Genomic DNA, 14014 nt, shown 5'->3' on the forward strand with positions numbered 1-14014 from the left:
TTTGTTTGGGTACAGTTCATCGGCTCTCAACAAACAAAGGTTGCCATGGTGAATTCAGTTTTTATAAAGTATGGGACGTTGCTGTCTATTACGTTGAACAAATCGCAGATAGATTTTAAAAGTTCTACCATAACTGCCTAAACTTAGTCAATTGTCGAATCTGCCAGTGACAAGTAAAGTAATCTTAGCATCCTATAAGGAAGTTTGTATTTAAGAATATACAATTTACTTAGAATAGCTCTTTATTTGTTACAAATATGGGTTACTTGAGGTTCCCAGCGATAATCAATTTTGAGGCTGATATAGATATGTTCACTAACCAGTTCGACCGGCGGAGAGTTACAATAATTGTAATTGTAATAATTGTTTATGTGGTCATGAAGTTAGTCGTGGCTACGAGCCATAGAAGCTATATGATTTGATTTATTATACGCAGTGTGTATATACATTGCTTTCGTTTTATTGGTGCTTATAACTAATCCTGCGTCATGTGCCCATTTATATAAAGTGTCAAATTAGCTTGCATTATTTGTTTGACCACCTAGATATCCTTCCTTGCTGCAATGAGATTTGTGTCATCTGTTAATTGATACACGGATCCCTCTTTGAATAAGTTACACATCTTATTCACCTACATTAAGTATTCGGTGGGTATAATCGAATTTGACATAATAGTATGTTAGCCTATTTCGATTCTTTAAACCACACAAGGAGGGATCCCTGTATCCCATATTTTTCCATTTCTTTATTTGTAAACTGATTTCATTTGTAAACTGGCGTAAAAGTTGAAAAGTATTTTGATTTTTCTGAAAACTAAATAATATTGTTTTTATTTAAGAAGTTAATTTGGTCATCGCCGAAATACTTTTCAACTATCTTATCTACAGGACGATATCGTAATTGGTCGATAATTAAATTAAAATCTTTGTGACACCCCACCTTATACATAGACTGAACTAATCCAATTTTAAGAGCATCTGGGTTGGCAGAGGTGACAATACAGGATTTTATAAGATGCTTCAAAATCGGTGTTAGTTCTCTGAAAAGTTCGAGCTCGAATTTATGGTATGGAGCATGGATATACTCTCCTGGAGAGTTGCTAAGATCTAAATTTAAAGATTTTAATATTATTGCTGTTTTTAACCAACACATTTAAGATTATCTTGTATATGTTCATAAAAATGGCAATTAATGTCAAAAGATATATGAAAAACATAATATAGACACATACCAGAAACCATAGAATAATAACGCTCAGCTCGCGCTCAAAGTTGAGGCAGTGTAAACCACGCACAGTCAGCGTGGTTCGTTAACTTGTCAATATGTTGTCAATTAGTCAATGGCTGACGCGCGTTCTGCTTACATCTAGTTAATGTTGTCAGTTTTTATATAATAATGCCGTCGTGAGTCGTTCCCACTTCCAAAAATGCTACCGGACATACGAAGAAGTCGAATGGGATCACGTTTCATCTATTAGTAGCACATTTAATAAAATGATTAAAATATTAAATATTATTTACGTTACTTATTTGTCAAAGAACATTAAGTTTCTATTTGGTAAGTGCTGCCACCGAAAAACCTAGTTAACACCGACTAGTTTACCCAACTTTTAAAAATATTTAACCTAACTTATTCAACATTTTAAATATTTCTGTGTGTAAATAATTATGAGAATGTAATTAATAAATTCTGAACATACTGGAACATGTCGCTTTTTCTATCTCCATTACCAAATTAAAAGTAATCCCTAGAAAGTATATTTGAAGTGAAAACTTCTTTAGCGGCGTTGAGCACTTTTCTTGGGATGGGTATAAAATGTTAAACTCGCGTCGATGATTTTACACAGTGTTTTAGTACCAGACAATCATAGTTGAAAAAGAGATTGTCTTATGGATGACGCGAGTATACCTTAATATTATATTGACGTCATTCGCACGTCGTAATTACTGCATACATATCCAGGAGAACATAAATATGGTATGATGTCATTTCTAATACTACTACCGTTTCGGAAACAAATGGCGCTCTGAGAGAGAGCAAGCGGTCCAAGAAACTCCCCCAATATTATTCTTGGCAACGAAAATGCAGATTCCTGTGCGAAGACAGCAATTGCAACAGGTACCCTCCAAGATTCAAAAATTTTCTCCCATGACTTGCGCACCATCCTGAAACCCAAGTTGCATGAGAGTTGGTCCAGCATTTGGCAAGTTTCCAATAACTCTAAAGGCAAATTTTATGGAGATCTACAACCCGTAATTCCTCAGAAACCTTGGTTCTCTAAATTTAAAATTCCCAACATGTCAGTGATTTCAACTATTTGTCGTTTACGTTTTAATCATGCTTGTACCCCAGTATTTTTGGCTAAAATAAGAATTAGGGACAATTCCTTGCGTGAATGTGGTCTAGATGAGGGAAATGTGGATCATTTATTCTTCAATTGCCCTTTAACGCAACCTTCTTTATACAATTTTATACCTCCTGAAATTCCCCGCCCAACTTATTTTAAATGTCTCCTCTCCCTAGTTTTCACTCCTTTTCTATATATTTTGTGTAAATATATTAAAATAAATAAGATTAAGTTGTAAATAGTACTAAGTACTTATATCAAATAATTTAAGTAATTATATTTGTGTATGTCCCTTATAGTCCTAACAGCATGTATATTTGTTTCAGGTATAAGAAAATAAAACTTGTTTCAATCTTAAGCATCGATCACTACCATTAAAATTAGTAAAATAATACTCTAAGCTTGGTGGTCTACCTTAACGTGACATTGGCAAACTTGTGGTATACCTTCCACAGGAGCCATAGTAGGAAGAATAGAATAGTCCCAGGCTATCTTATCACTTAGATATTAAACTGTGGAGTAGTAGGATTTACGGCAGAGCATTTGTTAAATAAAACATTTAAATTTATTTATAGACTAGCTGACCCGACAGAAGTTGTTCTGTATATAATAAAAAAAAATGTGTTTTTTATGAATTTGTCAGTAATATATCATAACATCAAGAATTATTTCATAAAATATGCTCCCTGTTGTTGTACCTAATGAAATTGTTTTACAGCAGAACTGTCAAACCGTGCGTCAGTAAATTCTCTCATAGAAAATATGTCCTGTATGGACAGAACAAATACGACGGAGGACACATTAAAGGAAAAACAAAATTGTTGTTTTTATTTAATTCAGAACACTTTCATATTTATTCACCTTTTAAACCTTCCCTGGACTTCCACAAATAATTCAAGACCAATATTTCCCAAATCGGTCCAGCCGTTCTCGAGTTTTAGCGAGACTAACGAACAGCAATTCATTTTTAAATTTATTTATAGATAATGCCTGAACAGTGTCTGGCACTTTTACACTATTATAAAAGTGTATACATTTACCGTTAGAGCTATTATGTATCTTATGAAGTCTACTAGAATTAGTTACAATCCCTTATTAAATTTTCATAAATGTACTAACAATAAACAGCAATAATATTTATTTCTTTAAATTTTTCTTTGAGTGACTGTCTATAATCAAGCTTGTATATAGCACGAACAGCTCTCTTTTGCAGAAAAAACACTATTTCAATGTCAGCAGCATGACCCACACTCACAGAAAAATACCGTACGTCATGATGCTGTGAAAGTCCCAGAACAGGTAAAGTGAAAATAACTGAAGTACACTAATTTAGGGGTAGCAACATTCGTGTACTATCTAATCTTTCCCACAGCGTATGCCGCAGAGCTGAGTGTATCTGCTAGTTAGGCAATATGTGAATATTAGGTCGGAAATTCACCATGGTGTATACAATTGTTAAATGTTCAAAGTGAAAGTTTTTATTTGCATAAAAATTGTTAGATTAATGGTACATAAATAATTTAAATTTCATGTTTTCCATATTTATGACGTGCTATTTTACTAAGTACCTACATTACTAAATCATTAGTTAAATTAATATCAATTTAATTCAAATTCTAAACTATGATACTATATTATTTTTATTATTAGTAGCAGTATTATTTATTATTATGTCTGATGAATGTTTAAGTAGTTTTTTTTTTATAAGGTATATATTATAATTAATCCCCCCGTTCTCGTTTGGTGAAGACGTGTTTTAAGTTGTGAGCACGCGTTCCGCCGCTTTGCTTCAGCCGACCAAAGATATACCGTTGATATACTGAAGTCTAGAAGTGACATTAAACCAATTATAATGCTTCGTTCTCCGGTAAAATCGTCATCACTAAGTGACCTCACTGAGACAGTCTCAATTAAAGATAAACCTATACACGTTACACGCAAAAGGAAAGCTGAACCCGTCCTAGAAGCAATAGAGACCCTTACAGCAGATATGAATTCTCAATTTAAAAAAATGCGAGAACAATTTACTTCCAAGTTCGATGAACTAAAGATGGAGATGGCGACGCGGGATGCAGCAAATGAAATTAAATTTCAAGAACTTGCCACTAAAGTAGAAGATTTACAAAAGATAAACAAAAAAAAACGTCACTATCATACAATATATGCAGGGACAGTTGGAAAACATTCAAAGGCTGCATTCATGGCGAAATACGAAACTCCAGATGAAGATATACTACAAGTCGTTAAAAGCATTGGATCCAAAATTGAAGAGAGTATCCATGATGGAGACATAAGAACTGCCCACCGTTTACACAACAAAAACAAGGAAAAAATGCATATAATTGCAGAATTTAAAAGCAGCACCAAAAAAGAAAAGTTCCTATCATCTTTTAAAAAATACAACAAGGCCCATACAGACAGTAAACTCAACGCAGATGCTATAGGAGTGCCAGGTAAGACTGGTTCCATAATATATATGTCTGAGCTCTTAACACCTAATGCTAAGCAATTGTATTATCAGGCTCGAATGTTGGCAAAAACAGAGAACTATAAATTCTGTTGGGTGAAGAATGGTAAAGTTTTCATTAAGAAAACTGAAGAGTCAACTGCTATCCTCTTACGCAGCACCCAACAGCTAGACTCTCTAAAGGAGACTGGCAATGAGAATATCTTGTGACTAGCCTGTAAATCCAAAACATACGTAGGATATCTAATTACTCAACCTGTCATATATTATAGTTTTATTTATAGTATTAATATAAGTATAGTAGTCTTTACATTTTTTAATATTGCACGTTTTATTATTAATATAAGTATTTCCAATATTATGAAAAATATATATCTATACTATGTACAACTCAAGGTCAGATACCCAAATGATAAGATGTTCAGCCATTCAGATGGCACCGAGTACGGTCTCCTCAGCATCCTCTGTATCACAATGGCAGAGGTCTAAATGCCAGCTGATATAACTTAATTATGTCCTCAGACGTAGTTGACTTGGCCTTGGACATTGACCATTTGTCAATATCCAAGGCCGTTATTATTGAGAATGCAGAGGATTCTAATCGGTATTTCACACAAGGCAAGAACGACTAACTGACTCTAGTGACACAAAATATTAGAAGCATATATAGGAATATTGATGAACTAAATGTTTTGTTCACAAGAATGAAGTTAAGTATTGATATCATCATACTTACAGAGTGCTGGCTTTGTAGTGATAGGACAAACCCAGTGCTTTCTGCATATAAATCGTACAAGACATCACGACTACTAAACCAAAATGACGGACTAGTGACGTACGTTAAAAGTGAATTGTCTTTTTCAGTAAGCGAGCCCCATCTCATTGAGGCGAACTGTCTGACTCTTACATCTGGTGATACATGCATAATCTGTATCTATAGGCCGCCAGCTTTCAGAGATACAAGCAATTTCATTTCATCACTGGATGCCTTATTGATACAGCATAAAATGTATAACAATATAATTATTGTAGGGGACATCAATATAAATATCAGTCCTGATAATATCACTACCAAAGGATAATCGGACGAATTTTTATCCCTAGTTGCTAGCCATGGTATTCTACCAGGACATACATTTTCAACCAGAAACAACAGCTGCTTCGATCACATTTTGCTTAAAACTCGACGTGACAATATTGTGGCTGTGATTAAGACAGATATTACGGATCATGCGTCAGTCCTACTTAACATCTCAAAAACTATTATGCGGCATAATATTGAATATAAATCTGTAAAAAGAATTAATTATGAAGCTGCACTAGCAGAGCTACTAACCACGGACTGGAATTTCATTACTGATTCTGCAGATGCTAATATAGCAACGAATATGTTTCTCAGCTTCTTAGCAAATGTAATCAAACAACATACTGTGGTAAAGAGAGTTGCAAGCGCTAAAAGAAAAATAAGTGCCTGGATAACCCCAGGGCTAATAAGATCAATCAGGAAGCGAGACAATCTGCATAAAAAGTGTCGTAAAGCTCCTAATAATATTGAATTGCAAAAAACTTACAGACTTTACCGAAACATGTGTAACTCTATTCTCAAAGCAGCCAAACGGAAATACGATAGGCAATTACTATATAATTCCGTACATAAAACTAAAGATATGTGGGATAATATAAAACGAATTTGCAATATTGGTAGTGGTAAAACTAACGAATGTAAGGAACTATTAAGCTTATCATCTTCTCCAATCGATTCTGTAAATATTGTAAACAAATACTTCGCCACAGTACGATCCTCACTTGCAGCAGATATATCTGCTAGTCTCTCAACAGAACTAATGGTGAAAAAAGACAATGAAAAATCTACTAAAACTCCTGAATCATCGTTTGCTCTCTTTCTTGTAAATGAATCCGAAATTATCAGCACAATTAATTCACTCAAATCTCAAAGCGCTCCAGGATGGGACGGAATATCAAAGGACTTTTATAAGAATACTAAATTTGCTATTTGCAAACCCATTACACACATTTGCAATAATTGTTTCTTGACAGGAGTTTTCCCTACTGCATTGAAAAAAATCTATTATATGTCCCATTTATAAAGGTGGAGATAGAGATAGTGCTTCGAAACTATCGCCCAATTTCTTTACTTCCTGCACTCTCCAAGATTATAGAAAAGATCATAAGCAAAAAATTGGTGATATACCTAGAGAGTAAAAACTTGTTATCGAATAATCAGTTTGGTTTCCGGCCCAAAAAATCAACTTTTACCGCAGTAACAAAAATAACATATGATTTAGTAAATAACCTGGATTCAGGTAAAAAGTGTTTGGGCGTTTTCCTAGATCTCACGAAGGCATTCGACACTGTCTCTGCTCCCAACCTTTTACATAAACTAGAGCAACTCGGTATAAGGGGTTTTCAGCTTAAACTTTTTGAAAGCTACCTTACAAAACGCAAACAAGCGGTTAAAATTGACCAATATCTAAGTGACGAGGTCTATGTTGACTGTGGAGTTCCGCAAGGAAGCATACTCGGGCCAACGCTCTTCACTATATATATTAACGAGCTCTGTAACATGCAATTACCTAACACTGTCATCTCAACATATGCAGACGACACTGCATTAATATTTTCAGGAAGTACATGGACAGACGTTAAGGAAATAGCAAAAAGAGGGTTATGCAAAGTATCTAATTGGCTAAAACGCAACATATTGACCCTAAATGTAAATAAAACGAAGTATGTCCCCTTCTCAATTTCAACCAGAAACAATCCTGATCAGGACTATCAGATTAAAATACATTCATGTATGCATTTTCCTGGTCGATCTGACTATTGCAACTGTCCAAATATCCAAAAAGCTGACCATATTAAATACCTAGGAGTCTATCTAGACAGACACCTGAGATGGAACATACATATCGATAACCAGACAAGCAGAATTAGGAAACTAATATATATTTTTAAAAGCTTACGACATGTCACAGATCCGGAACTTTTAAAAAACATTTATGTGTCCCTGGTACAATCGCTATTAATATATTGCCTACCGGTATGGGGAGGAGTCCCGAAAAGTAATGTTTTTTAAACGTTTTAGGCATCCCACAAAGCAGCTGTATCGTGAAAATAGGCTAATGAGCGGGAGACAGTTGTATATTTTACATGTGCTTCTATATAAACATAATGAACTCCCATATAACAATACGCGAACAAATTAAGCAAAAAAGGCTCCGACATAATGTCTGTCAAATACCATCAAACAAAACAAAATTTACTAATAAACAAATCTCTTTCTTATCAAATTTTCTATATAATAAAATAAATAAAGATCTAAATATTTTTGAAATGACCACAAATAAACTCAAACATGAAGTTTAAAACTGGTTTCTAACAAAAGACTATAGAGAAACTGAAGAATTGTTAGAAATCATAACGTAATACATTTAAAATATAACATGACTCTTCTTAGTAAGTTAAACTACTTTAGGATCAATAAATAAAATCCACCACAAAAAAAAATATAAATATATTAATAATATACAACTTATAACTGCATCTTGTCGCATCTAGTAGCTGCTAATACTGTGTTGATTCATGTCGGTATCAACTCACTTATTGTTTTATTGAGGGTACATGTAATTTTAATACAACAGCGAAGTACAATTTATTTTGTGCAATGATTACCATTTTTATTAGAAACTGTGGTAATAATGTAGTGTGTTTGATTATCAATTGGTAGACATCCTGTTATTTAATTAAGTGTACCAAACCAAATATGTGAATCAGGTTAGCTACCTAACTACCCAACTGGCGAAATGGTCTGGGTATGTACCGAAAGTAATTCTGCTTTAATTAAATATCACATTACACGTATCATTTACATTACATCAGTTGACCTAAATAATTAATATACGATATAATTTATTAATACTTATATTTCAATAGGTTTAGGATACATTTAAACTTGCTTGATTTAAAACTAGGTAATAATTTAGATACCTTACGTCACTAATTAGCAAATAAGCACATATTCTTTTAGAAAATTTTATATCTATCTATATTTCATACATATAACGCAGAGAGCCCTCTTCTCTACGCAACGCCAAAGCCAATAGCCAACGCCGACCGGAGATTCCTTGATACGACAAAGGTTGACTTTGCAGCGGTACCACAAACTTGTGTCTTCTTATGATGGTTATCGATGTTAATGGGCTTGTTCTAGTACCTTAATGCGATTAGCAGTTCGAAGGGTTCCTGTGTTGAAAGTTGCAATAGGTAAACATTTTTTTCTTTACTATTTTATCAGACATCAGAGTAAATATATTCTTTGCATCAGACCTTGGTGGTTTTATATATCGCAAGTTACAGTTCATTAGTTTTCCTTCTTCTGTTGGGTGTTAGTCTATCGTTTCATGGTGACGAGGCAGGTTGGGTCCTTTAGTGTGACAAATAGTGAGATACTGAGGCTTAGAATCCGACTAATTTCAGCATAAGCTTCCGAGCAGTGTAGAGATTGTATAAAAAGCCGGAATCTGTGTCGACAGCTTTCGAAATTCAAACGAGTATGCAGTAAATCATGTGAAGTACCTAACTCCACTTACAACTTCGCTTTACTTTCCAAACCAGATTAAAAAAGTCGGGTAATATTTTATTTTGTCTGTATTTTGAGAATCTGTCATTTAAAATTTACACATCAATCATCAATGGCCGAATTGGCTCGTAAGAGAAACAGTGTTCTGTGCTGCTGAGCGCTGTCAGGATTTTATTTCCTTTGTAAAAATGGAGCACCTTGAATTCCAATGAATATTATTAGGTATTTTGTGTGGAAGTGAAGCGAGGTGGTGTGGTGTCGGTGTTAGGCTTTATTATATTAACGACACCATGTTCAGTGGCACGGTGCGTGTTAAAGTGTGTGAGGCAACGGGCCTCCGACCGACCGACTTTCAGAAACGGCATAATATGACCTTCGGGAAGCCTGGTGAGTTCATGCTAAAATCTGTTTACTTCTGAAACATACCTCAGACCTTATATTATTGTACAGTGATAGTTGGCGCTGTATACCTAATTATTTCGCTCTTGTATACAATATATTACTATGTACTTATTAATTTTATTATTGAACTGGGTGTTGACGATGTATGTAAATAAGCGAAAAATTTTTCAGATCATCAACCAATAGACCCATATGTATCTATTGATGCTGATGAACACCATTTAGATCGATCCAGCACTAAACCTAAAACATTTGACCCTGTATGGAATGAAACATTCATACATGAAGTTCAAAACGCCACTAAGTATGTATTAGAAGCATTTCTTGGATATGTTATAGATCAATAAATTCTCATTAAAATAATAATTAATATTTTAGCTTGGGCATCACTGTATTTCATGATGCTGCCATACCTCCGGATGATTTTGTAGCAAACTGTACCATACCTTTTGTGGATTTAATGCACCGTGAGAAAGATGCCACTGATTTCTGGGTAAGATTTTTAATTAAAATATACAAAGTACTGTTGTCTAGTTTGTGTACTTTATGTATACTGGGTGGCCGAGAAGTTGATGTCCAAAGCTAAACTCTGAATTTGGCTCATTTTATTGGCCAAATAAATAAAATAAATAAAGGCCATTTTTTTTCATATCTTGAACATTTTCATGAATTTAGCTGGAGCAGTTATCTTGAACTTACGACTCAATTCTAAACTAGTTCCGTATTGTCTAAACTATTCATAGTTTCTTATGTGGTTATTGCAACTGTAGTTAATAATTATCAACAATAAAATTAACTAAAATTGTTCGAAAAAAAATTAGAAAAAAATCCTAAACCACAATTAGGTGAAAAGAGTGGATAAAAGGGGAAAAAAATATCTCCTAAGCCACACAAAATTGTAGAACATACATAGGGGTGGTTCGGATACTCATCACCTGAGACTTTCAAATTTTAGCTTTGGACATCAACTTCTCTGCCACCCAGTATATAAATGTCAATAGCAATAGTTCAATTTATAGATATTCCATATTATTCAGTTATTTCAAGAACAGGAATTATTGTATTATTAAAGTGTTGTAAATTAATTATAAGATCTATCTTTTGTTTCTTCCCTTGCAAAAATTTTTCTTAGTCCAGAAAATTGTTGAGTTGGGTTGAGCAGGTTATCAACTGTAGATGAAGCCACAACCTGAGAGGTGAACAAGACAAACAAGATTTATCAACGATATATCACTTGAATTGTGCCAACCGCACAGTGGTGAGAGAGCTCCCACAGAACTCACACACACAAGAGGTCGCGGGTTTGAGTCCCGCATGCCTTACAAAATGACTACCTTTAGTATATCAAAAATAAATGGACTAATGAAAGAACAAAAACTTGATATTCTGCTCATTTCTGAAGCACATTGTGCTCTAGAACAACGGAACAAATCATGCAAAAGGGCCTGGACATCTTAGAACAGCTTTCATTGTTAATATATTAATTAAACATTGCCAAATCCCAGATGGAACATATTATACAGATATCAACAATAGAGTTCAGGATTCAGTTACATACAAGTTCAGAGACTGTAAGTTCAAAAATCCCATCGTAAGGCAATGTCAACCTTATGAATGAGGTCGGTACCTTGGTATTACGGAAACTAGCACTAAAATACGCAAAGCATACACTTTTGATTCATTCACAACCTCACATTCATTGCGTGATATTATAACACGTGATACAACTGCGGTGATCTGTAATGGTTTGTCACAAGTTATTGGTAGCCGGCACACCCGTTTTACTGACAACTGGAACATGTGTTAAATATGATATTATACTGGTGTTTTCTGTAGCCTGCAGATGAACCTTTAGAAAATGCCACATAACTGTTTTTCCAACATAACAATTCTACTATATAAATAAAAGCAGCTATTTAGGAAAACTGCAGATGATGTATATGGTACTAAACAAGACACAGTGACCGTAAAGAGCTTCATTTGGGTGATGGCAATCTGAAAAGAAAACTAAATGCAAAGATGATGGAATGGCATATTAAAGACCCCTGCCTGCCAAACCTCCATTAAAGATGAACCGATAAGAAGACCAGCACTGTCCTGGACACACATACTAAATAATGAATAGCCCATTTTTTTCAATAATAGAATTAAACCTTCATTAAAAGAAACTGTCCTGAATTTTGAGTCATAGAAATTACTAAGCTTGGCCACTTGTTGCTCATCTACAATGCCATCTTGAAACCAATATATTTTTATTGAAGAACCTAAGCGATGTGTTCACTGCTCCCCAAATTCTCCTGCAACACTAGTAGAATCATAGGAGTGTGCCAGCCTTTTACTTAACTTTCTGTTTGCTCACATTGCCATATGGCAATGGCAAGAGACCATCATATAGTATGCTGTTTGAAGTTAGCACACAAGACATTAATAGGTTTGAGCTGATACTGCTTCAGACCAGAGATGAGAGCAGTAATCCATAATAAATATGGATGCAGGGGAAATTTCTTGAGTCTTCATTATTATGTCGTAATGGACATTATTTACTGTGAGCCATGATTGCTGTACCATTAGCATCCATTAGCCATCGTTTTTGATTTTGTCTCCTTTTTATTAGTTGACTGACTCTTCAAAATCAGATATTATTTTATTTATTTCTTTGGGTTTATAACACTTATGCTTTTTAAGGTTTTTTGATGTTAATGATATTTTTATGATGTCAACAGGTGGACCTAGAACCTCAAGGCAAGATACATCTGAAAATTGATTTGAAATGGAATTCTCAAGGTGAGATATTGATTCGTCTGTTGTGCTTGTATGATACTTGACCAGCCCTGTTTGATATAATATGTTACACGGGTATGTTCCAATATGCACTGCGACCACTGTACAGTGTGACATCAATTTAGTATACTGTGAAGCCGTTCCTTTATAGCCAGTTATACTGGTTACTATTTAAAACAGAACGCAATCCCGTATACAGTCAGCCGCATTTTTGACACAGCATTCAAATTAAAGTTTTCTAGTTAATTAAAAGAAACTGTTGTTGGAGTACTGTCAAATTAAAAATATTTGGGATTAAACTGTAGGTATTGTTTATAAAACGTAAGGCACTCAAGTGGTATTGACTGATCACGTGATCATAGTACTGCGAGTACCTTACCTCGAAAACGCCAGTGCTCACAGTAGAATATGGCGGCGATTTATGACGTCATAAATTTCCCTAGGGTAGGGCGGCAGTATACTGGCAGTGCATATCGGAACATACCCATATTGTTTTATCTGTTGTGAGCGCAGGCGGGGGCGGCGCGGTGAGCGCCGGGGCGGGCGGGCCGCGGCGCGAGTTCAAGGAGGGCGCGGGGTTCGCGCGGCGCCGCGGGGCGCTGCGGAGGCGTGTGCACCAGGTGCACGGACACAAGTTCATGGCCACCTTCCTGCGACAACCCACCTTCTGCTCGCACTGCCGCGAGTTCATATGGTGAGAATACAGTTGAGACTGTGACATTTGCGCGGGGCGCTGCGGCGGCGCGTGCACCAGGTCCACGGACACAAGTTCATGGCCATCTTCCTGCGACAGCCCACCTTCTGCTCGCACTGCCGCGAGTTCATATGGTGAGAATACAGTTGAGACTGTGACATTTGCGCGGGGCGCTGCGGCGGCGCGTGCACCAGGTCCACGGACACAAGTTCATGGCCATCTTCCTGCGACAGCCCACCTTCTGCTCGCACTGCCGCGAGTTCATATGGTGAGAATACAGTTGAGACTGTGACATTTGCGCGGGGCGCTGCGGCGGCGCGTGCACCAGGTCCACGGACACAAGTTCATGGCCATCTTCCTGCGACAGCCCACCTTCTGCTCGCACTGCCGCGAGTTCATATGGTGAGAATACAGTTGAGACTGTGACATTTGCGCGGGGCGCTGCGGCGGCGCGTGCACCAGGTCCACGGACACAAGTTCATGGCCATCTTCCTGCGACAGCCCACCTTCTGCTCGCACTGCCGCGAGTTCATATGGTGAGAATACAGTTGAGACTGTGACATTTGCGCGGGGCGCTGCGGCGGCGCGTGCACCAGGTCCACGGACACAAGTTCATGGCCATCTTCCTGCGACAGCCCACCTTCTGCTCGCACTGCCGCGAGTTCATATGGTGAGAATACAGTTGAGACTGTGACATTTGCGCGGGGCGCTGCGGCGGCGCGT

The 14014-nt window shown here is 36.3% G+C and overlaps 1 protein-coding gene across 2 annotated transcripts in view; it reads left to right on the forward strand.

Annotated features, from left to right (window-relative positions):
• Positions 1-9527: 9527 nt before the first annotated feature.
• LOC126969749 (protein kinase C) overlaps positions 9528-14014 on the forward strand; it is a 37112-nt gene continuing 32625 nt past the window's right edge. For both annotated transcript variants that reach the window (XM_050815308.1, XM_050815309.1), the window contains exons 1-5: positions 9528-9801; positions 9988-10120; positions 10195-10309; positions 12540-12600; positions 13111-13291. In XM_050815308.1, the coding sequence (XP_050671265.1) occupies positions 9705-9801; positions 9988-10120; positions 10195-10309; positions 12540-12600; positions 13111-13291 (587 nt within the window). In that variant the 5' untranslated portion in view covers positions 9528-9704. The remainder of the gene's footprint in view (positions 9802-9987; positions 10121-10194; positions 10310-12539; positions 12601-13110; positions 13292-14014) is intronic.

The sequence above is a fragment of the Leptidea sinapis genome, chromosome 19 (assembly GCF_905404315.1).
Source record: "Leptidea sinapis chromosome 19, ilLepSina1.1, whole genome shotgun sequence".
NCBI lineage: Eukaryota > Metazoa > Arthropoda > Insecta > Lepidoptera > Pieridae > Leptidea > Leptidea sinapis.